This window comes from Tachyglossus aculeatus, chromosome 3 (genome assembly GCF_015852505.1).
Source record: "Tachyglossus aculeatus isolate mTacAcu1 chromosome 3, mTacAcu1.pri, whole genome shotgun sequence".
Lineage (NCBI taxonomy): Eukaryota > Metazoa > Chordata > Mammalia > Monotremata > Tachyglossidae > Tachyglossus > Tachyglossus aculeatus.
Window position 1 is genome coordinate 41,729,473 of NC_052068.1, and position 26,811 is coordinate 41,756,283.

The following is a 26,811-nucleotide window of genomic DNA, read 5'->3' on the forward strand; positions in this document are numbered from 1 at the left end:
AGGGGAATGAACCAAGAAGGTGAAGAAAACATATGAAAAATAAATGAAAAAAAGCACTATCTAATGCACTAAAAAATAATCAAAATATGTTATCAACCAATCAGTGGTGCTTACTGAGCATTACTGTGTGCAGAGCTCTGTATTGAATACTTACAATTCCCATGTTACCTATGGGAATTGTCTATATTAAAATAAAAAACTATACTTACTTCTTCCTCATAATCTTCCTCAGTTTCTGCAACCATCTCACCATATTCATCATACATTCCAGATGGAGAGAGCAGCCGGCGGCGACTTCCATATTGAGGCAATTCATACCTGGAATAGAAATCTACAACCTTAAGCATCTCTTGTAAAATGTATAATAAACTCCTTACTCAGAAAAATGATATTTCTTAGTCTCCCCTCTTCTATTTCCCATATCTTTCCTTAAACTGTAAAGGGCTGCTACTGAAATCATATTTTCCTTAGAAAAGTACCTAGATAATTTAGATTAAAAAGTACTCTGGATAAATGAAAAAAAACATTTTTTTATAAAACTGAATGCATATTTTGATGAATACATCTTGATAATAGAAGTCAGTGTATTTTAAATCTGAATTTTCTATGTAATCATTATTAGTTTTTTCAGAGTAGAGTGCTACAGATTATAGTGTCTTGTCAGTATAATGAGGAAAAGTTCATAGAACTCGTCTTTTGGGTTTCTCAATTAGGGTATCCCAGAACAACTTTGGTGCTTTTCAAAGTGGAATAATTATTTCAGATTCCTGAAATAGCATTCAACACCATTAAAGACTGCTACAGTGTACTGAAGGATATCCTAGTGACCTGAGAAATACTATACCTCTGAATGTACCTTTATTTAGGTTACTTTTGTTGAGTAGTTCTTTCAGAATTAGTAGTTGATTTAAGAAATACTTACTGTGCTGTTTTAAAATAGGTGTTTTATATTTCTCCATTACTACTATTCCAAAACTAAGGCTTCAAGATTTGATAACTATTCCAGGCATCCTATTAAATGAGCTATGGATCCAACAAGTGAGCAAATACATCCTCATTGAATTCCCTAGTGCTTAGTAGGAAAATTCTGCACTTGAAATGCTGTATGCTGTATAAGAAATCTGAATATGTACCCATGCTCATAACTGTAATAATCTTGTCCATATTCTTGGCCAGGGTCAATTCCAGACTCCATAGACAACTCCTGTTAGCCAAAAAGAGAAATTATATTTGAAAAGATGAGTTCTTAAGATTAGTGAAGGGGAAGACAAAAGATGCATGTCTTGAAGTTGATGTCTTCAGAGAACTGTTGATTTGGATTATAAATTTCAGCTAAATAGAGTCAGGAACAAAATTTTCACAAATAAAGGAGAATTTATGGATGGAGAGCCAAAGTCGACAGCTGCCAAAAGAAAATTGGGCATGAAATTGTAGACCCCGATGTTACACGAAGAAAAAAAAAAATCACTTTAGTCCTCCCTTCCTTAATTTTGATTCTGCTCTTTCTTTAGACAATCTATAGAGCACGCTTCTCCCAAGGAGTGTACCTGCCATTTAAGCATCAATCATTGTAACTTCAATCTTTCCCCAACTGCCACTTCTTTCCATGGTCCTGAAGAGTAAGATGCACCTGTCAATGGACAAATAGCAAGCTCCTCTAATATTAAAAGAATCAGATCCCTTTATTTAAATGAGTGTTTCAGAAAATATTCCTTTGGCAATTCCAGGAAATAGCAATGGAACCTTTTCTTCCTTTCTCATTCCTACCTCATACCCTAGCAAGGGGCTTGCTAAGAAATAGATTATGAGTCACTGAGTAGAGGTAGTTTTTCTGGGCTTTGTTAGGGCTGGAGAGGGTAAGACAGTGGCCTTTCTAACTGCCAACCTTTCTTGGCACCACCACCTCATTCTGCCTTAGCCCCTAGTGTAAAGTTTCAAGTTCTAACAAGCCATGGTTCCTTTCTTCTCCTGGAATTAAATTTGACTTGCTCCCTTTGTTCTTCCCACCTCCCAGCCTCTCAGGACTTATGTACATATTTTATTTACCTATGTTTGTAATTTTATTTATTTGTTTTGATGACTGTCTTCCCCATTCTAGACTGTAAGCTCATTGTGAGCAGGGAATGTGACTATTTATTATTGTATTGTACTCTCCCAAGCACTTAGTATAGTGTTCTGTACTCAGTAAGCACTCAATAAATATGACCCAATGAGTGAATGAAAAAAGAATTGCTTTAGTCCTGTGTTTCTTAATTTTGATTTTGCTTTTTCTTCCTCGGGCCCCACAGTGATTAGTTTCCCTTGAACCCTATAGAGTATGTAAAATTGGAATTGATAATAGTAATAGTATTTGTTAAACATTTATCATGTGGCAAACACTGTATTAAGCACTGGTATAGATACAAAAAAATCATATAAGACACAGTCCCTGTCCCATATGGGTTCACAGTCCAAAGGGGAGGGAGAAGGCATATTTAATCTCTATTTAGGTAGCCCCCTGAGCAGCCTTATTAAATGCACATCTCCATCAAAAGGCCTTCCCCAATTAAGCCTTCATTTCCCCTACTCCCTCTTCCTTCTGTGTTGCCCTCACACTTGAATTTGCACCCTTTATTCACCCCAGTTTCAGGCTCCCCAGCACTTCCGTATATATCCATAATTAATTATATTAATGTCTCTATGCCCCTCTGGACTGTAAGCACATGGTGAGCAGGGGACATGCCTGTTGTATTGTACTGTCCCAAGTGCTTAGTACAGTGCTCTGCATACAGTAAGCACTCAATAAATACTATTGATTGTTTGATCTCTACTTTACAGATAAGGAAACTGGGGCACAGAGAAGTTAAGTGACTTGCCCCAGGTCACACAGTACATTGGGACTAGAGCCACCAACTCCCAGCTCCATGGTCTTTCCATGCTGCTCCTCAATTAGACCCAAAAGCTTGTCTGTCGAAGAACTGGGCTGTAAATATTACCAGAAGAATTTCCATTTGGCATTAGCAATGATTGTTTTTTCTACGAAAAGAAAGCTGTTGTTTGATTTCATTTAAGGGAATAATAGCAAATGGTAAATGACCTGGCCTACCAAAACTTAATTTCATTTTAACAATAAAAACATTATTATTTTTATAAACTCAAAAAGGACATTTAGGAAGCACTGCAGTTGACATTTAAGTGATAAAAAATATGATACTGCTTTTTACAGAATATGATTAATACCTAATGAGAATCATCACTACCTATACCTAATCTCCTCTGGATTTGATAAAATACCAAAGAAATGGAAATCAATGTGAAGTATGAAGTACGAATTTTGAGTAAGATGCATCACAGATGTTGCTCTTTAGGTACAGCAAGGTTCAAAAGAGAAAGAAAATGGATACCTCTGGTCTAAGAAGAGAAGGCCTCAGCAGTTGTTGTTGCTGCCAAAGAAAATTAGAAAAATATTTAGCAAACAGTATAGGTAGAAATTTAGGTTGCTGGATGTCAAGGAAGGGAATAAAGCAAAGTTTAAAGTAGTCTCACTGTTTTATTGGACAGATTACTGTGGTAGACATTGTATTCTATATACACGCTGCATGTTAGGCCTAAAGCTACAGTAAGCATGTTGTGATTTCCCCTTTATCCTCAAATAATATGACTGTCATCAGCTTGAGCTCAGTAGGTGTGAGCTACACAGGCTACCAATTCTTCCCCAGTCATGAATCTGGAGTCTGACTCCAGTTTGGAAGGAAGGCTACATCCCTCCACAGAGCTAAAAACAGAGGGGGGCCAGTGATCAGGGAGTTACATAACTAGCAACACCCCTTCTGATTCCCCAGTGTTTACCTGCTTATGCTCTGGGTGACTTCAAGGAATGGAGAAATGGACTCCTCTGCCACTAGAAGGAGAGAGCTTAATCTGAATTGTCCTGAGGATGAGGAAAGGTCTCCTGCCTCTGACTGCACTTCTGAATGGAAAACTTTCATCTGATATAAGGTAAAAGAGGACATGCTTCTGTAGACTTCTTGTTCTATAGTTTGCACCCCTGGGGAAGCTCTTACATGAAGGTGCCATCAGGGAAATTTAATTCAGGAAAGTTCTGAGTAACTATCCCCTATTTCTATATTTCATTATTCCATGAGTCCTGCACTAGATACAGAGGACTTACATTTGTCCTCTGGGAAGTGAACTACCTGGGCTGTGTGATCTGCTCAGAGAATCAGGAGACCTGGGTTCTAATCTGAACTTTGCCACGTGCCTCCGTCATGGCTTCAAGCTATCAAACTCTATGTCTCAATGTCCTCATTTGAAAAATTAAGATATCAACTTCTCCCTGCCTCAGGGAGAATAAAATGAGATCATGAATGGGAACATTTTTATATAAAATGAGTGCTCTACAAATTCAAGGGAGAATTGAGCAATCCTCTAGTTATTGGTGACAAGACAAAATTGGTCCAAGCTTCTGGGAACATTTTCTGCAGACTGGCATTTGAAGGTCCTGCTTTATGGTCAGGGCATTCAAACTGTTCGTGGTTCTTTTTTTAATATTTTCTCTGTTGTGAATCTAAAATCTAACAGTGTCAAAGTGGGGTGTAGGAGCAGTGGAGAGGACATGGATACTTGCTATTCACAAATTTAAGAAGGGTACCTAGAGGTATTAAGATTATTTTTGAAGTGAAGGGATGGAGAGAATATCAGTGAACAGTATTCTGTTTATCTTATTAGAGACATGAATTTAATATGCAGTTTGAGGGAGTTAACTTAGACAAAGGCATAAACCCCCTAATTTGCATGTATTTTTTGAAGTGAAGGGATGGAGAGAATATCAGTGAACAGTATTCTGTTTATCTTATTAGAGACATGAATTTAATATGCAGTTTGAGGGAGTTAGCTTAGACAAAGGCATAAACCCCCTAATATGATGGAGAATAAGGGACCTAGAGTGGGAAGAGTTTAAATTAGGTTGGCTAATGGCAGGAGGAAAGACCAGATGACTTTTAAAGTACTTGAAAGCTCTGAATCTATAAACCTCTTAAGACCCTTGGAGATCTAGTATAAAAACTAATCCTCTTGTATCCACTGAAGGCCTAGTTTTAAAGCCAGTCTTCTTGTACCCATTCTATTTATGCAGGAGTAACTTAAGATTGCATGTTTATGTGTGGTATGTTTAGGATTTTAGGCAGAGAGACCTTCTGGACAAATGATATGAGCTAGGATAATCTTTACACATTTACAATCTGTACAAGTCATTAGAATTGATTATTCAAGCAGAGAAAATATAAAATTGAATGTTCTTCTGGGGTGATTAATATTTTGTTTTAAAAAATCACTGCTGAGAAAAAATATTCAAGAACATAGTGTATATGGTATGCAAATGAATACAAGTATTTGAAATAAGATTAGGAAATCATCAAGTATTCTGGGGGCTTTCAAAGAGTTACAAGGCCCTTACCTCTAGTGCATAACTTTGCCTGCAAGGCAGAAAAAGAGAAATATAAAATTATTCATGATCTTTTGAAGTTCAGATAAAATAAAAGCAGAGTCCTTTTACTTGCATTCCATTGCAAAGGAGCAAAGAAACATTTTCTAAGTGATAAGAGCAGGAAAGGTGTTTCATCTTCTGATTGAAAATGAAGCTATCAGGGCACTATAGTAAGGAAGCTAACTTGTAAAAAATCATAGCATACATAAGGCTATGAGGGGAGGTTATTTTACTACAAAGCATTCTGAAGAGACTGCCTGCTTGGAACTACTCAGGAAAGCTTTATACTTGGAAGAGGCACACTAGATGCCTGAGACAAAGAATAACATCCATAAGTAGTACATACATTCCAATGCATTTGCATGTATTTTTTTTCAAATCTTATCCATTTACAATTTGAAAAATCAATACCATAATTCTGAATACATTTCAAGGGAAAGACATGTTAGAGGGTGAAGAGTTTTCTGATATATACGTTAAATATTTGATATTATGTTGAGTTTATCAAGTTCACATGCAGAAGATGAGGGGAATGTTTAATTACAGTGGAGAAAAAAATAACTGGAGAAAAAAGAGATAGTATTGAAAATCTCTTTTAAACTTTGATATTACCACCTGTAAATAATTGGTATTACTATTCAGCACATTTGGTTGGTTATGAGGTGCATTACTATAATTTTCCATAAAATATGAAAGTTAAGAACTGAAATTAAAGTGTGTCACCAAGAAATTATTTGAAACATTCTGAACTTTTGTGGCAGCGTGATCTAGAGGAAAAAATTTGGAACTGGGAGTCAGAGCACAAGGATTCTAATCTGTCTAATCTAATGGGTTCTAAGTGCTTACTACAGTGTTCCCCATCATAAACTCTCAGAAAATATGACTGATTAACCCCACTGGGCAACTGGCTTGATGTGTAATCTTTTGTTAGTCACTTAATCCCTGTAGACCTCAGTTTCCACATTTGCAAAAGGGGAATAAGATTCCTGGTCTTCCTACCCCTTAAGAGTGTGGGACCCAGGTGGGACAGGGACTAAATGTGATCTGCTTATGTGCTTAGCAAATAATAAATACTTAACGAATACCCTAAGTATATGTGCATTTTAAAGATTCCACTTCAACACCCTGTATAACAAACAGAAAATCTTGAAGCATTAATAGAGGTAAGTGTATATTATCTTTCTCACTATGGAAATGCATTATAAATTAAATCTGCTGTGAGGGAAAAATAAAAAAAAAATCTACAAGGAATTAAATGTACTCTTGGAAATAAACCTGAAATGATTCATTTTTCTTTATATTTACAGATAAAGCCTTTTACAATCTTTGGTAAAATTTTTTTTTTATTTTAACGAAGATAAAATTTTTTTTAAAGTCAAAATTGGAAAAGACCCCGACTATACAGGCCCCAATTAAGCACTGTTAGTTACAGATTCAGTTATATACTAAGTGATGCTCACCTTCAACAAACCTTCCTGTTTCCCAGACTGTCAGTCAAAAAAAATCTACATAATTATATTCTGGATAATCTAATGATGATCTACAAGAATTATACATGTTATTTCATTGTTATCAACATGTATGTACATATCTGCAATTTATGTATTCATATTAATACCTAAATTTCCCTCTAGACTGTAAGCTCCTTTTGGCAAATGAACTCATCCGTTGGCTCTGTTGTACTCTCCCAAGCACTTGTGCTCAGCACATACTGACTGATTAATCGATTTTCTGGTTTAGCCCTATTATAAATGAAACCAAGGTAATGTGAACTACAGCACAGAAGTAGTACATAGAATGGCCTAAAAGAATACAATGGATTTTCTATTAAAGTGGCTTACTCACTTTATAGTTAGAGCTTACATTCTGGAAAACTCCTATTCTTTTTCTAATCTGTCAGATGTAAGTATTTAATTTGCATGAGTCATTTAAAAATGAGGCACCATCAGTCTTAGAATGTAGAAATTATGAAATGATAGGGCATTCAAATGTTTTGAGAGAATGAGTTGACCGGTACTGTATACAGAGATGATTTTCATAGATAAACTGAGTCATGAATTCAGCATTTGAAAGAAAGATACTGACCTAAGGCTCACCAAAATGGGAGATGAAAAATAATAATAATTGTATTTTTAGCGCTTACTATATGTGAAGCACTGTTCTAAGTGCTGAGCACTGTTCTAAGCACTGAATAAAAGAATATGCAAACACCTTCTTAGGATAATGCTTTGCATTTTTTAAATGAATTTACCATGTACCAGGCACTGTACTAAGCTCTGGGTTAGGTACAGGATAGTAATGACACAGCACTCCATGCTTCGCATACATTATCAAAGATTTGTTCAGTCACTGACTTATATAAGATTATTAATTTAATGGAACATTAATTGCTAAGATAAATGAGGAAATACGGTGTCCTGATAAACTTATTGATCCTCCATTGACATACTATAACACTCTAGCATATGATTCATCCTTTCTAAGGTCTAAGATTTTACATGGGAAAAAAAAATTACTGGCCTGAGGGTAAGTATAGGATAGACAGCCTCTCATGGTCCAATTTTCTCTATTCTTGGGATTCCAGATGTAGTCAGGCACTCCAGAACAGGGTTTGAGGAGTGCTCCTTAGCAGCCCGTCTAACTTAGTGCTGAACTATTACAGCACACAACCTTACTTGGCCCAGTCACAGAAATGCAGTGATTGATGAAGGCCATTCTAGAGTGACCAAAACATTGTTCTTTATCAAAACCTAAAATACCAGGACTAGGTAAACCCAGACACATCTAAAGGCAACAAACTGAAAACAAAAACAAAAACTACCCAAAACAGAAACACTTTTGCACACACTAGCCAGTACACATTCAATATTTCTTACCACAGAACATTATGTAGACAGAAACTGTCAATAACTTCAAGAACATTTTAGATGAGAGGTCCATGATGGATCATCAAATCAATCAATTAATCAATCAGTGGTATTTATTGAGTGCTTATTGTGTGCAGGGCACTATACTAAATACTTGAGAAAGTACAATACAACAGATTTGGTAGGAACATTCCTTGTCCACAGGGCTAGAGAAGGAGCTTAAAAGTTAGTTGTATTAGATGGCTCAAGAAGGTTAAATTCTAATAGCTTATTAGAGGGAAAAGTCCAGAATGTTAAATGACAAGATCCATCCTTGACCATGAGAATGGATGTTAAGAAGATCATTCAACCCATTATTCCTCCAGGGTGTCACTGTGGGGGCATTTAAGTTGATCTACTGTGCCTTTTTCATTGCTGTTCTCCCTCCCTAACTCAATAGAGAATATAAGAAAGCCCATAAGCAGGGCTCATTCAGCTCAATTACCTCTGCTTCTGAACCCTTGAAGCTGCTGGGGTTGGAGGGGTGGGGTTTGGGGAGCGCTAGAGGAATTTGTCCTGTTCAACACTTGTAAGTAAACTCAAAGTGAAGGTGTTCCTTAGAGGTACCTCAGACATTCTGATATATCAGCCCTCAGTTCCTGCATGGTATGGATTGGTGCTGCTTCAAAGACCTTCATAGAACAGCTGTAATTCACTCATCCTACACTTTACACCATACTTAACTACCAAACTCCCTCTCTTACTATTTTCTTCCCTTCTCCTCCCATAGACTAATTGACCTCAAGAATCAAATTGAATCATATTTTCTAGGGTTATCTTGGATTTACCCAAAAGAGTAAATTATTGAAATATGTTTAGGCCAATTGTTCTTTTCAATTGTTCAAATCAGAGGAGATAGCAATTTAATATTACTGCTATATTTGATGAGAAGGTTAGATTCAGACTAATGCAATCAATACAATCTGAGAATTGAATTGAAATACCTGAAGATTGAAATTGAAAATGAGAATTGCATTGTAATACCTGAAGATTGCCAATTTTTTTCTTCAGTGGAAAATCATCAGAATGAAATGTTAATTTGAGGACAAGGACCCTAAGACATAGTGAGAGAAAGAAGGCTATACCCAAGGGACAGATGAAGTGCTGCCATTATTAGACCTGCAAGGGAAAGGAGTGAACATTCTCCCTGCTCACATATTTTTTTTAATCTATCTATACTTGCTTGGAATCAATGGATTAATTAAATATTTTAGTAAATTTAGCTCATTTGGAGAGAGTCAGACTTTTTTCACCTTTCTAATGTATATAATATTTTGATGCTCTAAAATCTCTCCTGGAAGGTTGAAATGAATTAATTCATTCAATCATATTTATTGAGCATTTAGTGTGTGCAGAGCACTGAAATGCAAGAGGAACGACTTAATTACTGAGTAACTTCGTGTGTGGAATAGCCTTCTATTTTAATGAATTCTTGTGGGGCTAACAAAGACAGAGTTTCCAGTGGCTACTGTGTTATATGTATTACCACTTGTTTTTCAAATAAAAGGAGGCATTTATCCTCGTATTAAAATAAGATAAAGAGCACAAACTGCTATCCTTTTATTACTAATAATAACAAGAAATCAATACAAAATTTAGAATGATCATGATAAGAAAGAGTCCTTTAAGTTTGGAATGAGGAGCGAATAGAGCTGCTGAAGTGAATAGAAAAGGCTACAACCTTCCTTGACCTAAAACACGGTGTCCTGAATCCTACATAGTAATCAACATTAGACGCACAACGATGACAGTCAAAATCAGAAAAGCAACATTATAATGCAGTAGATTGAGATGGAAATCGTTTTTCAAGCTCTTCAACAATACGGCTCAAGTTTCCATTCTGCTGGTTCTGCTCAGCCACAATTTCTGTATTTGGAAGAGTTGGTGCAGGGAGCTGTTTAGGCTTCATCACATGCTTGGGTATTGGATGCATTTTGTCTATTTGGTTGTACATGTTAGCCACTGACTTTTCAATATCTGCCAAATTTGGGACATTTTTGAGTATGCCTTTCAATTCCCTCTGAGGACCTGTGGGCATCAGAGAGATTGATGGCTGCACATTGGAGGGATTGTTGTGTCTTATAGAGGAGAGGCTGATAGGCTTGAAAGAAGTTGGGAGAGAACCTGGAGGAGGCGGAGATGGAGGTAATTGTGGTGGTGGGGTCGGAGGAGGAGGAAGAAAAGGGGGAGGAGGAGGAGAAAGAGAAAAGGGGGTGGGAGGAAGAAGAGAAGAGGGATGTGGAGAAGGAAGAGGAGGGGGAGGGAGAGGAGGAAGAGAACGGAGAGGGGGAGGGGGAGGAGGAGGAGGAGAAGGGAGAGGAGGAATAGAAAGAGGAAGAGATGGGGGAAGGGTTTTTGGGGGGTCAGGAATATTTTCATTCATTTTTCTTTCAGATTCAATAGCCAAATAGTGGTGGCAAATGGATCGTTGAATCCTAAGAGAGGGAGGCGTTGGCTTGTGAATTGGTGGAGGAGAAACTTCTAAAGAGCAGTCAATATGAGAGACGACTACTGAAGGAGGTGGGCCAAGGTCCATAGTCTCTGGAAAAGGTCTCGAAGAGGAGAATGAAGCAGAGCAGTGACAAGAAGGAAGGAAGTACTCTGGATGCAGTCCTACTGTACTCTCCCTTCCTGGTGCTGGGGAACATGCACTTCTGATTTCATGATTGTTCACTTCCTTCATTTCCTGTAAAGCATGATGTTCAAATTGTCGTGCTTTCTCTTTTACCGTTAACTTTGAATCTGTGTCAAATGGAGAACTAATCTCATCCACCTTACTTTGCTGGCCTCCATTCCTTTCAAATTCAGTTCTGAATTTTTCCTTTTGCCCCTGGAATGGATCTAGGATTAGTGGCCTACTTAGAACTTCATAGACTTGTCTCCTAGTAAAACACTTTGGCAAAGTCCAAGCCCGTTGAATGCTTTCTGAAGGACACCTTAGAGCCTCTTTCTTGGCCAGTCTTCTAGGTGAAAATTTGTCTAATAAACTTGTATTTCTCCATAAATAGCCAGCACCTGTAGATCCTTGACCTATACCTTCTACATAAAGAGGATTCTGGATAATTAATGGGTTATCATCAGACAGAATTGTGATGTTACTTGCAGATTTGGGTAGATTATTCTTGACTGATCCATTGACATGAGACTGCTTGTGAGCCTCAATAGCACGGGAAGCAAAGTGGCTTATGACTCTTTGACGTTCTCCTTCTTCTAAGAATGACTTTTTTCCCCTGCTTTGTTGGAAATGGTAGAGAAGAAAAAGACTTGAAAGAAAAGAAGACAATCACAGGTAAGGAAACATGCAAGAACACAGATTTCACAAGATAGATGATGTGCCACAGAATTAGTTATGCTTCACAACTAAAAGGCCAAACTACCTACACTATTAAGCCATTTCTCCTCCAAAACTAGGAAGAGAAAAGGGAGTTCAGCAACCTTTGAGCAGCATGAGAGATTTCCATTTTAGTCTACCCAGGGAACAAATACAATTTTGGCAAAATGATACGTGACAAATTATTTAGACCATCGTGTGGAAGCCATATATTCAAATTTAGTTTTGGAGTGCTTATACCCAACTTTTCTGTCTATACATACATTGGTATATAGATGTTTGAGTATGTTTTTGCTTTTGCATCTTTATACCATGTTATTTTGTGTAGCACAAGGCAATAGAGGAAAATACACGGTTTGGGGTTTTCTAGGAGGAAAAAAATTGACTCCTGTTGGTATCTGAGTTGGAGAGCACCACCTAAGTATAAGGTTTTTTCACTAGAAACCAAAGTGAGGTAAAATAGAAAGGAAAGATGATCTTGAAAGGAAGTAAGAGAGACAAATCGGGACCTTGATTTTCTGTCACTCTTTCGTCAGTGAGTCCTAGAAATCACCCAGATTTAGATTGTAAGATATTTGAGGGCAACAGCCCTCATTTATATTTCTCTTCTCTAATATCCTAGTTCAGTGCTCTGAATTGAGTAGGGACTCAGTAAATCTTGGACCTAATTTTTGCACGAAGAAACTGGATCCCTCACAAGTGACAGCATCAAAATTTTCTCAAGAGATTTTCCTGCTCAGCAATTGAGAACTTTAATTTCCCAGTAGACCTGAGAACTAGTCAATGTGGACAATTCAAGCCCTAGACCCCACTTTTTTTGTCTACTTATCTACTAAATCAGGCGAAAGCATCAACGCTCATTTTTATTTCCTTTGATCTGTCCATGTAATCTCTGCATGTTTCAAAATCAATTCTAGGGAATGCTTCATTCAACATTAAATCCACCTTGGTATCATTTTGAGAAGGAGTTACAACAGACATGTTTTAAAAGCAAGAATGTTGTGTTTCCACAAAGCAGATTACATGTTTCTATCAATGAAGGGTTTTATTTCAAACCTCTGTTTGCTCTACTGAATCTTAGCTTGCTCTCAAAGAAAACTAATGCAAATAAAAAGACTAGCGACATTAGCAAACTATCTTCTAAAAGTGAAGTTTTTCTAAGTGAATAACCAACAGAAACAATTAAGATATTTTAGGAAGGAAGTCAACATAGCCTACTAATCTACTGACTAGTTTCCATAATTTTTTGTATAAATTAAATTAAGTATACTTACTGATGCCTAAATATCCCAGAATGAGAGACAACAAATAAAAGAATAATTACACTTAATTGGCTCAGAGAAATTAAATTAAAAAATAAAATGAAGTTTACGGACATATTATAAAATAGAGAACAGCATGAAGTAAAATAAGTACCATTATCCAGGATTCAAATTTTATACTTGAATTTACACACATTGCTATACAATGGGTGAGATTTTTAACACTTGGGAATAAATTAAGCTTGTGATTGCTATGCGGAGGTCAAAATACACCAGCAAGATTTGAATGATTTTAATCCTAAATCATATATTAGTGCTAACAAGACCCCCTATGTCTTGACACTAAGTATTGCATCAATATGTTTGCAAGTACAATTTTGCCAAGAAAAGTTTGGTTCCTAGGAGAAGCACAAGAAATACAATGTCTTATTACCTAATTTTAGCCATTTGTTATTTTGAAAAATATCAAATTCTTCTACTGCAGATATTTCCACTTCCAATTGTACATCAAGAAATAAAAGTGGATGATTTGGAATCAGAAATAATCTGATATTCAGATACCAGTACCCCCACATGCCAAAACCTCATAGCATCTCTGAGATTTCCCCCAGCCTTGTCTAACCCTTTGGACAAAAAGATTTTTCAACTCTAGATAGATGCAAGAGGAAAGTACCATAATTGAGAAAGGAAGATTCCAAAATTATTCACTCACAAAGCATACCTTTAAGTGGACTTTCGTTGCTGCAAGATGATTTACCATTTCCCTTGAATAAATCCAAACTTTACCTTAAAGCATAGCTCTACTTACCAGAGTTTGTCTGAAATGAAGTGTAATAAAACTGATAGAAGGAAAAGTTAGGATTAAACACTATGGGCTCAATTCCTGGATCCATTGCTCATTCTAAATGAGACTTTGGAAAGTGACTTGACTCTCCTATTAATTTTACGGTAGTAATGAGGAAATTAAACACCTAAAGATGGGTTGGCTGTCTGAAATGATTGATATTTCAAATTTTTCACAAAAAGGATATCTTTCCTCTGAGCTAGGAAAAATTGTGTTTTGTACACATGGGTCACCAAAGCAATCCAGTCATGGATTTATCTCTCATCTTATGTAGCACATCTTTAGAGTTGCATGAGCCCTTTTGGGCCACTAACGCACCATGTTTTGCAGGAGTGATTTACCTGATGGTTCCCAGTAGTTTTTAAGGCACTTCTTAATACAATTTTTTCGGAATTTGATTAACTATTCTAATACACTCCATCACAGATCTCTTTACTTCACGTCTCAAAACAGTTCCACACAGGCACTGAAGGACTTAATTAAAATTAAGGTAGTATAACACTCTCAAATGGAATTTCGTGATACTTCAATACCATCATATACTTTAAAGCAAATCCTAAGTATACATTCAGCATGTGGGAAAATTACCTTCTTATTGCTATGGAGAAAATCTTGAGAGTTGACATGGGAATATAATCACGTCAAAAGAAAGGTTTGGAAAGTAAGTAGGATGATTTGAAACAATTACTAGTTTGTCTCCCATGATCCATATGCAAGATCCTGTGCTTATTATTGTATGATTTTATCAAGCTCTTTTCCAACATTCAAGGAGCAAAACTTTGAAAAGTGCAGCAATTATAATCAGATGATGATCGAAAAAAAGTGACTGATGTATTTTTCAAAATATGTCCTTGAGTAAAAGGAAACAGTTATCTTGACTATCAAGGAGAGTCAAGATTCCTATTATATACTTATTCAGCATCATGTGCTGAACGGCAATTCCTCCTATCGTATCATAGATACTGTGGAAATTTTATCCAGGAAATTTCCAATTTTTTATGTAAATTCATTTTTGCCTTTTCATTCTTCACAAGTTGAGATTGAGTCTATGTTCCACTAAGAGGTGATATAAATTTAAGACCTTTTCAATTGTGAACAAGGAATGGAACTCAGTTTCCTTTCATATTCCATTCTTCCGATCTAGGTAATTTGAATAAATTCCCTTTTATACATAGCACACCTGGGGAACTATTTTCCTTAGAGGAAATCAGATGGGCAGGGGTCTATGAAAATGCTAACTGAAATTGTATTTGAGCTAAATTTTGTAGGTAGAAGTACGAAGCTATCCTTGAACTAACACTCCTCAGTGCCCTTCCATACTTCCTGCTTTGACAGGGTTTTCAGATGCTCTCCCTAGACCCTCATTATGACAAAGCTTTGGAGGCTCCAGGAACCCTGGATGCTCTGAAGAAATGGAGGAAAACCCACACACACATCCTGAATTCTATCCAGACTTTCCAGGTCACCCAAGACCCCTGGAAGTTCAGGTTGAGCCTTATCTACCTTTGGCCCTTGGATCTTGAAAGGTCCATACCCCAAACTTTTGGATGGCCCTAGATAATGCCAATATACTCCTGAGATTCTAGTGGAATTCCCAATTCTGTCTAGCTAGAAGTTGGGACCTTCTGCTAGTCCTTGGAAACAGAAATGCATTGATTTTCTGAATTACTCTCTCCAACACTGTGACTTCTCTTGAACTCTGGTACGGCTAACGTGCCTAACCCTGGAACTATTCTCAGATTTTTAGCAGCTGTTAATCCGAATGACTTACATTGTGCTGCTACCGAGCTCTTCGTAGAGATTTGCGCCGCCGGTCTGTGGAGGTGGAGGTTGGGGAGGGGCAGCCACTGGTGCGGGGGCTGCAGGCTTGGCAGCAGGTAAAGCACTCTGGATTCTTGCTGTCTTTGTGCACTCGGCTTGACGTCTTTGGTGCGATGATGAATGGTTAAAAAAATAATCAAAGATTATTTGTCTATCCAAAATCAACCCTCAACAATATATGTGTATTGTGAGCCCATTGTTGAGTAGGGATCGTCTCTATACATTTCCAACTTGTACTTCTCAAGCACTTCATACAGTGCTCTGCACACAGTAAGTGCTCAATAAATACAATCGAATGAATGAAGTCCCCCTTTGTTCCCCTTGGCCTAACCATATCCATTCATTCATTCATTCTAGCCATAGAATCAGCGCCTTAGCTAGAGTAATGTTTAATTATATTTTTCATGTATTCTAGTCTTCATTTTAAATATTTCCCACCCATGAATGAGGGAATGAGGCCCTGAAATGGAAGTAGATCTAAAATATTATGCCACCGAGAAAGGTGAAAGCTGTATGCAGCTTTTAGGTATTCAGTGTATTTTCAATTATATGAGCTAATGGAGGAAACTATTAGGATAGAAATTTGAACTGTTGAATAATAGATGTATCCCCATGTCCGTTACCTCCCCATTCCTGCTTCCACCTGAAGACGGCACTATTTTTGATGGAGAAAGGAAGAGGGAGGGCAGGAAATCTGTCTGTCTATTGTTATATTGTAGTCTCCCAAAGGTTTAGTACAGTGCTCTGCACACAGTAAGTGCTCAATGAATGAATGAATGAATTAATGAGGGAGGAATAAAGCTTCCTGCCACTTAACTATTTACCCTGCCACTTTGGAATGTTTTCCTCTCCGTATTGTCCCAGGCAGATTCCTTGGTACCAAATAACTTGTTCTGGAACCATTTTTCTCTAACTAGTCACTGTATTTATAGGAATAGCTGAATGGCAGGAAAAGCAATTGTGTTCAAGTGAAAAAACGTACATATTTGGAAACCAAGAAAATTACTCTGTGAGAGATAACAGTCAAGGTACTGTAACAAAACTTTTTCAAGATTGTCTGGTTTCAAGAATGTGAAGCAGGGAAAATGTTAGAAGAGAAGGTTAGACTTTGTACTTACACTTTAAATCTGTTTCAGGAGGCAAATAATGGGGTAAAAGTAGAAGTTAAAGAGATAAGAAATATTAGTTTCGTAATCTTTACACATGCTGTATAATCATTTCAAAATCACTTATGTTATACACATAATAAATGTCATTATTACTATTTTGCACAGTTAAGAGTTGGTGTCCAAAACCCAACCTGTTTCACTTTTATGACTGAATGGTGATCTCCTTTTGTGTTATTTTTATCATCGTCTTTAAAGAGGGTATAAACAAGTAGGTGTGTGCTAAACAGACAACGAAGCATAAAACATATGTGTATGGATTTGAACTCTGAAAAGTGGGACCTAAAAGATGACCTAATCTCCATAATTGCATCCTTACTTTGTACTGCTTAAAGAGTATTAAGGGAACAGGCCTGTGAAACAACACATGATTCCATTTTCAGTATCACTTTGAAGCCGAAGTTGGAAAATGCAGACCTTCTGAAATGAAGTCATTGAACTTTTGCATAATTGCAATCCTGGCTCATCCAGCATAATTAATTTCCAAACCCTTTAATAATATCAAAGAAGGACAATCCTTTCCAGACTTATTTACCAGCAATACAGACACTGAAATGATATGTTTAACTACTAGAATTTTATATTGGAAAGTAAGCCAAGAAAAATGAGTTTGACTCTGGCATATTGTAAAAAGAAATAATTAAAAATAATTCTTTGGAGTTAGGTTGATCATTGTAGTAGAAAGCATTTGAAGAACATATCTACTATATGCAAAACATTTAAATATCACCCACATTTTATTTGTTTTTATTATTTTTGTGCAGATTACGAGTTTATTCAGCTGTAATCTTTGCACCATGTGCCAAATCTATGAACTTTTTTGAGCCAATGTTATTTATGGATAAATCTTCTTTAGAAAGCATATCAATAAAAAGAGGATTTTTTTGGCACAGAACATACTTACTCATATTTGACCACCAATGGAAGGCAGTTTTTATATTTGTCCCTGAGATTGTTCATGGCTTTGGAATGAATTTATACAAACTCCAAACCATTCTCCCATCTCACAGGGAATGCTGCTTTTTTATGTGAATTTGTAGCAACTGAGATTTGTTTTGGTAATGACTGGTCCAATTTTTCACATTTGTCAAATTAGTTTGTGATCAAAGCAGAATGAAATAACTACATCCTTCACGTAATTCAGATGTGCTGCTGTTCGATATTGCTGTTCCTGTAACTGGCAACAACTTCATCTAGAAAGAGTCATCAAAGTTTCTATAAACTGTCAGCTCTGCTAGACTATAATCTCACTGTGGGCAGGGAATGTGACTATCAACTCTGTTGTATTCTCTTAAGCGCTTAGTACAGTGTTCTGCACACAGTAAGCACTCAATCAGTATGATTGATTGATCAAAGGTTGATTTTGAGTTAACTCAAACATAGGTCTTAAGTGTATGAGAAAAATTTAGTATGTTTCATGCCTCTTTTACCTACATAGCCTATCCCTCAAGTGGACAATTAAGGAGAGGAGGTGCTGATAATAATAATAATAATAATAATAATAATAATAATAATAATGTTGATATTTGTTAAGCTTTTACTATGTGCCAAGCACTGTTCTAAGTGCTGCGATAGGTACAAGGTTATTAGGTTGTCCCACTTGGGGATCACAGTCTTGATCCCCATTTTACAGATGAGGGAACTGAGGCACAGAGAAGTTAAGTGACTTGCCCAAAGTCACACAGTGGACAAGTGGCGGAGCTGGGATTAGAACCCATGACCTTTGACTCCCAAGCCCGTGCTCTTTCCACTAAGCCACGCTGCTTCTCAGTAGCGTGATCTACTGATTTTCTAGCTGTAAAATTCTAGTTATGGAAATCCTCCTCCCTCTCCTCCAGCATTTCATTCAATCGTATTTATTGAGTGCTTACTGTGTGCACAGCACTGTACTAAGCACCAGGCATATTGGAGATTAGACATCTCAATGAACTGTCTCAAAAAAACCAGTCTATTCAGGAAACAAGATTATTGAGTCCTAGTTGAAATTGGGGATCATTTTAGCCACAGCACATATTTCTCAATACCATTTCTCCATGCTTCTATCAAATTCTGCTTTTCTGGCCACAAGATGAGTTCCGAGCCACAGCTGACCATGCTACCCGGTTAAAGAGCAATAGGCTCATACTACTTAAGGCTTCCTAGAATTTTTAGGAAAATATACAAATATTCCAGAACTGGACTCTAGATTTGCAAACTCACTGTGGGCAGGAAATATGTCTACCAACTCTGTTATATTGTACTCTCCCAAGCATTTACTACAGTGCACTGCACACGGTAAGAGCTCAACAAATATGATTGATTGATCGGTTGGTTGATTGCCCTGAGTTCCTCTTCAGTGCTTGGTCTTTCATGATTAGAAAGAAGCAGGTTCCTTCTGAGTTTAGAACCCTCCACAGCATTCTGGGACTTGGCATAAGGGCATCATATAATAAAATAAAGAATTTAACTCCAAACCTCCAACTCATACCCTGGATCCCAGTAGCTACTGCTTCTGAGTATTCTTTTCTTTTCTCCTCGGGCTCTTTGTTCAGCTACCCTAATCATTTGTCGACCACATGGTTCATCATGGGTGCTTTTGAGTTTGTGCCTTCTCCTTCCGTCGGAAGTCCAATTCCCACTGCAATCCCTGACCCATTTCATTCACAAATACTTACTGTTTGTAGCTGACCAAAACAATCAAGATGGCAGGAATACAGCAAAGGATAATGATCACAGCCAGAGCCAGCAGTGCTGCTTCCGTGTAACCCACTGCTTGCGCCTGTTTCTTAACATTAGCTACCGCATCTGGGGCCCGGATTTCCAAAATGCGTCCTCCTTGTCCGTAATACGGTTGAAAATCCTTATTGATATCAAGCAGCTTGCCATCCAAAAACCTTCAATGTTAAAAAAAAAAGCAATATTAAAAGCCATGATACTAAGAAAGGAAATACAGAAAATGAAGGTAGATCAATTCATTCATTCAATCATATTTATTGAACATCTACTGTTTGCAGAGCACGGTATGAAGTGCTTGGAAAGTACATTTTAGCAATAAAGAGAGACAATCCCTGCCCACATTAGAAGGGGGGGAGACAGACACCAAAACAAGCAGGCATTAATATGAGTAAACAGAATTATAGATATGAACATATATACATAAGTGCTGTGGGGAGGGGAGAGGGGAGTAGAGCAAAGGGAGCGAGTTGGGGTGACATGGAGGGGAAGGGGAGCTGAGGAAAAGGGGGGCTTAGTTTGGGAAGGCCTCCTGGAGAAGGTGAGCCTTCAGTAGGGATTTGAAGGGGGGAAGTGTGCTAGTTTGGCAGATGTGAGGAGGGAGGGCGTTCCAGGCCAGGGGGAGGATGTGGCCCAGGGGTCGACGGCGGGACAGGTGAAAATGAGGCACAGTGAGGAGGTTAGAGGCAGAGGAGTGGAGTGTGTGGGCTGGACTGTAGAAGGAGAGAAGGGAGGTGAGGTAGGAGGGAGCGAGGTGATGGAGAGCTTTGAAGCCAATAGTGAGGACATTTTGCTTTATGTGAAGGTTGATAGGCAACCACTGGAGATTTTTGAGGAGTGGGGTGACATGCCCAGAACATTTCTGTAGAAAGATAATCCAGGTGGCAGAGTGAAGTATGAACTGAACTGGGGAGAGACAGGATTCTTCGGAGGTCAGAAAGGAGGCTGATGCAGTAATCCAGTCAAGATAGGATTGGACTATCATATTTCATGGTGTTTTACTCCTGATTTGTTAAATAAACCATTTTTGGAAATATACATTTTGGACTTCTGTAAGAAAAATATATTAAATCACTTTTGGATAAAGTGGAGTTTCTATTCAGTTGGATGTTTAAAGGCAAAATAAGAAGGATAGCATAGTGCAGAGAGAGCAGCTCAGGAATTGAGGAGACCCAATTTCTAATGCTGACTCAGCCATCTGCCTACAGTATGACCTGAAACAATTCACTTAACTTCTCTGTGTGGTACCTTGAGAAGTGTGTTGTTTGTTGACAAGCCTGTGGTTGAACTGGGAGCCCTATCAGCCTACCAACCTCAAGAGGAAAGGGCTGAGACTTGGTAATATCTCCCTCTCCTCCCTCTCTTCTTCCCCCAGTTATATGATGCAACCCCTAGTGTCTACCTCTACAAAGAAAAAGTGACTTGCTCCCTCAATCCCCACCCACTATATTTTCTCAAGCATTTAGTGTCCATTCTCTGTACTCCATAAGTGATCATTAAATACCATTGGGTATTTTTTGGGGGTACTTTCATTCATTCATTCATTCAATCATATTTATTGAGCACTTACTACGTGCAAAGTACTGTACTTGGTGCTTGGGAGAGTGCAATACAATAACAAACAGACACATTCCCTCTCCACAGTGAGCTCACAGTCTAGAGTGGGGAGACAGACATTAATACACACAAATAAATAAATAAATTCAAAGCAACTATTTAAATAAATAAGCAAGCAGTAAAAAATTAAATGAATAGCAAGTAACACTTACTAAGTGCCAGGCACTGTACTAAGTGTTGGGGTTAAATACACACTAATCAGTATGGAAACAGTCCCTGTCCCACTTAGGGCTCACAATCTTAACCTCCATTTACATCAGTTAACTGAGGCACAGAGGAGTTAAGAACTCACCCAAGGTCACACACCAGGTGAAACCAAGATTAGGAATCAGTTCCTTCTCACTCCCTGGCAATGCTTCTTCATTGATTGGTCTGATGGGTCCTACAATTTTCAGCAGGCAAGGTGTTTGGAGGAAGCTCCCTGAAAAGACTCTACCCACCCAATAATGAATTCAAAATTAAATTATTTTTCAGGAAGGGGAGAGGTTCTGAAGCTCACCTCATAAATTGATTGATATGAGACCCAGTGACTGCTGTATCAGCTGTTTTGTAATCATGAGGAAACTAAGGTGCCTAAAAGTTAAATGATTTGCTCCTTGCTTCTTTCATACTACACCCCAGCTAACAATACCACTGCTATCCCGTCCCACTGAGTATTAAGACATAATCTCCTCTGTACAGCCAGAGATGTTGGATGCTATTATTTCATTATCTGCAGTTTCTTCCCACCAGCTGCAAGATTTTGAGCATCGAACACCCTAGCCTAGGCAGAGAGACACAGCCACTGGTAATTAATCAATCAATCAACCATATTGTTGAGCACTTACTATATGCAGAGCACGGCACTAAGCACTTGGGTGAGTACAATGCAATGGAGTTGGTCGACCCATTCTCTGCCCACCACAAGCTGATAGTCTAGAGGGAGAGATAGCTAGCAGTATAAATAAATTAGGGCTATTTACATAAGTGCTTTAGAGCTGAGGAGAGGGGGAATAAAGTGTGTGAATCCAAATACAAGGGTGATGCTGAAAGGAGGGGGAGAAGAGGAAATGAGGCATAGTCATTCATACATTCAATCATATTTATTGAGCACTTACTGTGTGCAGAGCACTGTACTAAGCGCTTGGGAAGTACAAGTTGGCAACATATAGAGACAGTCCCTACCCAAAAGCGGGCTCACACTCTAGTCAGGGAAGGCATCTTGGAGGAGATGTATTTTTAATAAGATTTTGAAGGTGGGACGAGTGAGCATTGGTCAGATATGAAAGGGAAGGCTGTTACGAGACAGAATTAGGACATGGACTAGCGGTCGGCGGTGAAACAGGCACAATAGAGGGTTGGCAAGTAGGTTGGCAATAAAGGAGTGAAATGCGCTGTCTGGGTTGTAATAGGAAAGCAGAGGGTAAAGATAGGAGGTGCCAAGGTGATTGAGTTTTTTAAAGATAGGTCATTCAGACTGCCATTGGGAAAAGACATTGTATGTATTAATTCTCTCAAACTTTTCGGAAGTTATTTTGAGGGTTTTTTTTCCTAGAATTTCTGGGATATAAATAAAGGTTTCCCTCTTCACAGTTAATATGTCAGAGTTCTAGGAGAGGCAGGGAGGTTCAAAATCATGGAAATTGCATGCCCCTCCCAGGTTAGGTTGTCTGATGCACAATTACACTGAGGGAAAGGGACCTTGAGCTAACACTTCCACACCCTTTCTCCATCCACCCCAACATTAATTCTTTCCACTTGCCTGCTGAAAGTTTTAGGACCATTCAGATCAATCAATGAAACAATTAATGAGGACTTCCTAAGTGCAGAGCACTGAGTTTTAAATGCTTGGGTTAGTGAGGTTGACGAAGGGGTGTGAATGGGATTGCCAGCTGGGGTGTAATGAAAGAGAAGCAAGGAGAAAGTAACTTCACTTCAGTAATGTTGGCATTTGTTAAGCACTTACTATGTGCTAGGCACTGTACTAAGCACTGGGGTGGATACAAGCAAATCGGGTTAGCCCCAATTCCTGCCGCATGTGGGGCTAAGTGTCTCAAACCCCATTTTACAGATAAGGGAATTGAGGCCCAGAGAAATGAAGTGACTTGCCCGAAGATAAGTGGCTATACTTATAGAGAAGAAGCAGCATGGCTCAGTGGAAAGAGAACGGGCTCAGATAGAGAAGCAGTGTGGCTCAGTGGAAAGAGCACAGGCTTTGGAGTCAGAGGCCATGGGTTCAAATCCAGGCTCTGCCACTTGTCCGCTGTGTTACTTTGGGCAAGTCACTTTACTTCTCTATGCCTCAGTTACCTCATCTGGAAAATGGGGATTAAAACTATGAGCACCCCCCTTTTAGACTCCCCCTTTTAGACTTCCCCCTTTTTAGACTGTGAGCCCACTGTTGGGTAGGGACTGTCTCTATATGTTGCCAACTTGTAGTTCCCAAGTGCTTAGTACAGTGCCCTGCACACAGTAAGCGCTCAATAAATATGACTGATTGATCTGATGACCTTGTAACCTCCCCAGTGCTTAGAACAGTGCTTTGCACATAGTAAGCACTTAAAAAATGCCATCATTACTATTATTATTATTATTATAAGTGGCAGAGCTGGGATTAGAACCCATGACCTTCTGATTCCCAGGCCCAGGCTCTATCCATTACACCATGCTGCTTTTTGTGCTCCTCAATTTCTTCATGATACCAAAGCAACTGATAAAGCATCACTGAGTTTCATATCAAACAATGAATGATGTTTACTGAGTGTTTACTGTGTCAGAACACTGTACTAAAGCCTTGGGAAAGAAAAGGAAGACAGAGTTGGTAGAACCAATAGTTTGCCTAGAGAGGGAGATAGATATTAAAATAATTATCAGATGTGTATATAAGTGCCAAGGGTGGGGTGAAAATAAAGACCTTAAAGGGAAAAACTCTATCTGTAGCAACCAGGGTTGGCTTAAAATACAAATGAAAGTCAGACAGGATAGTGAATGGTCAGAATAATGAACAGATTTTTAAAAAAGGGCTACTTTAATTCATACTGTTTAAGTTGGACATTACAATTTGAAGCCCTAGACAGTACTGACTCATGCTTCAGAGACAGATGAAAGGCAGAGTCCAGAGCAGGCAGCTTCCTATTAATTAACTCCCAAACACTTGAAAATGTGAGGAGGGCATGATTTAATTATTTATAAATTATCTTCTCTCCCTGCCTGTCCCCACCCTCCATTTCTCGATCTCCATCATGTCTCCAGAATAAAACTCTTCCTCCAGAGTCCTGGCCCCTCTCACAAACAGTGAGACATTGTCCGATTTGGGTTTCAGGCAGGACTGCTCTGGAAGGCAAAGTGAGTTTTCTTGTCCTGGGACCTGCCTAGGATGGTCTAGATCATATCTCATGACTTTAAGCTCTAAATCCCGCCTTTTCTCCAGCACTTCCCCCCTGCTTGAAATATCCAGTAATTTAGTAATTTAAATTTTGCCGAGACCTGGTGGGGTGACTCCAAAATCTGCCGCTTAATCAGATCATCTTGGAGGATCACACTTCTTTAACATAGCACAAAATGAAGTCCAGAAAAACTTTGTAGACCCTCTGTGCCTCACTTTCCTCATGAAAATGCAGATAGAGTATTTCATCTCCCTCCTTCTTAGACTGTGAGCCCTTTGTAGCACAGAGTCTGAATTCTTTCTGATAATCTTCTACCTAAATGAGCAGTTAATGCAGTGCTTGGTACATAGTATGATCTTAAACCTTCATCATCATAATAATAATAATAGTTATTATTATTACCGAGGCAGGGCACACCAATAGTATTTATCAAGCACCTAGTATTCAAAGCTAACTGCTGAAGAAAAAAGTCCATGACTCCCAAGGATTCACAGCTTCAGAACAAACTGGGAATAGGTGGTTGGCAACAGACACATTAGGGAGGTCAAAAACTTAAAAGCAAAGTAAAAGACAAGGATAATGATAAATACAACAAGAGCAATATGATGCTATGGATAAACCAACTGTGACTCTTTGGTAAGTTTAGTTCAGACTGGCCACTGGCTATTGCTATGCTCCACTGAAGCAAGTAGTAGCAGGTGGTAGTTTTCCATGATTCAAGCATCTTTCCTTGGGTTCTACAGAGGGCTAATTTTCCTGCAACCTTATAGCTACACAAGCTATATCTGCATACAGTTGTTCCCAGAGCTCACTTTAGTTATTGCAAATAAATCAGTTGTGTTTCTTGGCCATTAGAAATGTGCTCACTAAATTATTTTACAATGATTTTCTCAAGTTATTTAGGCAACTGTTTGCTTCAAGGGCACCAGTAGATTTGAACATTTGAGAACCTGTGAATATTATATCACATGTTTACGGTTAGTGGACAGATAATTTCCAAAAAAAATTATTTTCAGAGACAAATATGTTTAGTTTTTCTTAGGAAAAATATCTGCATAAAATTATTCAACAGTTAGCTAGTATTGCTTCTAATGGTCACTAAAAAAAGAGGTGTCATCGAATACATTTTAAAATATTCAGATAGATAATGATGGTAATGATAATAATGATAATTGTAGACTTTAGCACTTGTTATATGCTAACCACTGTACTAATTACTGGGGTATATACAAAATAATTAAGTTGGTTACAGTCTCCATTCCACTTAGGGTTCATGTGGGCAGGGACTGTCTTTATTGCTGAGTTGTACTTCCCAAGTGCTTAGTACAGTGCCTTGCACACAGTAAGCACTCAATAAACACGATTGAATGAATGCTCTAAGAGGGATGGAGATCAGGTATTTAGTCCCCATTTTAGAGATGAGTACAGTGAGGCACAAAGACCTTAAGTGTCTTGTCCAAGGTCATACATCTGGTAGGTGGTAGAGCAGGTATAAGAACCCAGGTCTTTTGACTCCTAGGCCCATTTTCTTTCCAGAAGGTTATAACTAATAGAGGTTTTTTAAGAAAATATTACTAGAAAAAAACACTCTTTCCAGTTCCTCTTATGCTTTAGAAAATAATTGGGATGACTTGAAAATGGTGTATTAAAATCAATTCTATTTTTCTTTAAAATACTCAGAAATTAAATTCCATTTGAAACACAGAAAGGGCTTGCTGTCATTGGAATTCAAATCCTCAATTGATTTGGACACCTGTAGATGTCACTGTAATATAGTAAGATTGGAAGTGGGAACAATGCGGGAAAGCCTTGAGCTGAGCTAGAATAATTTTCACAAGAGAATGTGTAAAATTGTCTTTTTTAAGATTCTGTGAACGTTTTTCTTTACAAGCCCTAATTTTCAGAGCTTTATAACAACTATTCAAATTCGTTCCAAGATGAAACATGTCACAGAGTGTCTGATCTCAAAAGAGGAGTAATTTCACCCACTAAATAAATGGAAAAATAATAATTTGAGCCTTGTTTCAAAAGCTGATTTTCAGAAGCTTGAAATTCGAGCTCACTGTAATGATTGCTGGTGAACTGACACTTTAAAAACAAACTGTGCTTTCCCCTTTAATGATCAATGCCTTGGAGTGAAGATGCAGAATTTCGACTGCTCTGAGTGTTGAAATGTGAGAGACTGGGCCTCCAGATTTCCAAGGTCAGAAAAATCTTTCCTCCTTCCTGGGAGCAAATGAATGCCTTTCAGGAATGCATAATGCAGTACCAGCAAAGAGCCATGGATGAAGTTAACCATCTTGAAATATAATTGAAGAGGGGG

General features: G+C 38.1%; 1 protein-coding gene across 1 annotated transcript in view; it reads right to left on the reverse strand.

The window, feature by feature from the left end:
* The window catches only part of PCDH15 (protocadherin related 15), a 702,056-nt gene that overhangs the window by 5,610 nt on the left and 669,635 nt on the right, over positions 1 to 26,811 (reverse strand). The window contains exons 29-38 of the mRNA XM_038743373.1: positions 19,449 to 19,667; positions 16,747 to 16,755; positions 15,579 to 15,731; positions 11,023 to 11,633; positions 10,195 to 10,347; positions 6,936 to 6,951; positions 5,435 to 5,453; positions 3,384 to 3,422; positions 1,134 to 1,204; positions 210 to 318 (exon numbers count right to left, since the gene is read on the reverse strand). Coding sequence (XP_038599301.1) covers positions 210 to 318; positions 1,134 to 1,204; positions 3,384 to 3,422; positions 5,435 to 5,453; positions 6,936 to 6,951; positions 10,195 to 10,347; positions 11,023 to 11,633; positions 15,579 to 15,731; positions 16,747 to 16,755; positions 19,449 to 19,667 — 1,399 coding nt within the window. The remainder of the gene's footprint in view (positions 1 to 209; positions 319 to 1,133; positions 1,205 to 3,383; positions 3,423 to 5,434; positions 5,454 to 6,935; positions 6,952 to 10,194; positions 10,348 to 11,022; positions 11,634 to 15,578; positions 15,732 to 16,746; positions 16,756 to 19,448; positions 19,668 to 26,811) is intronic.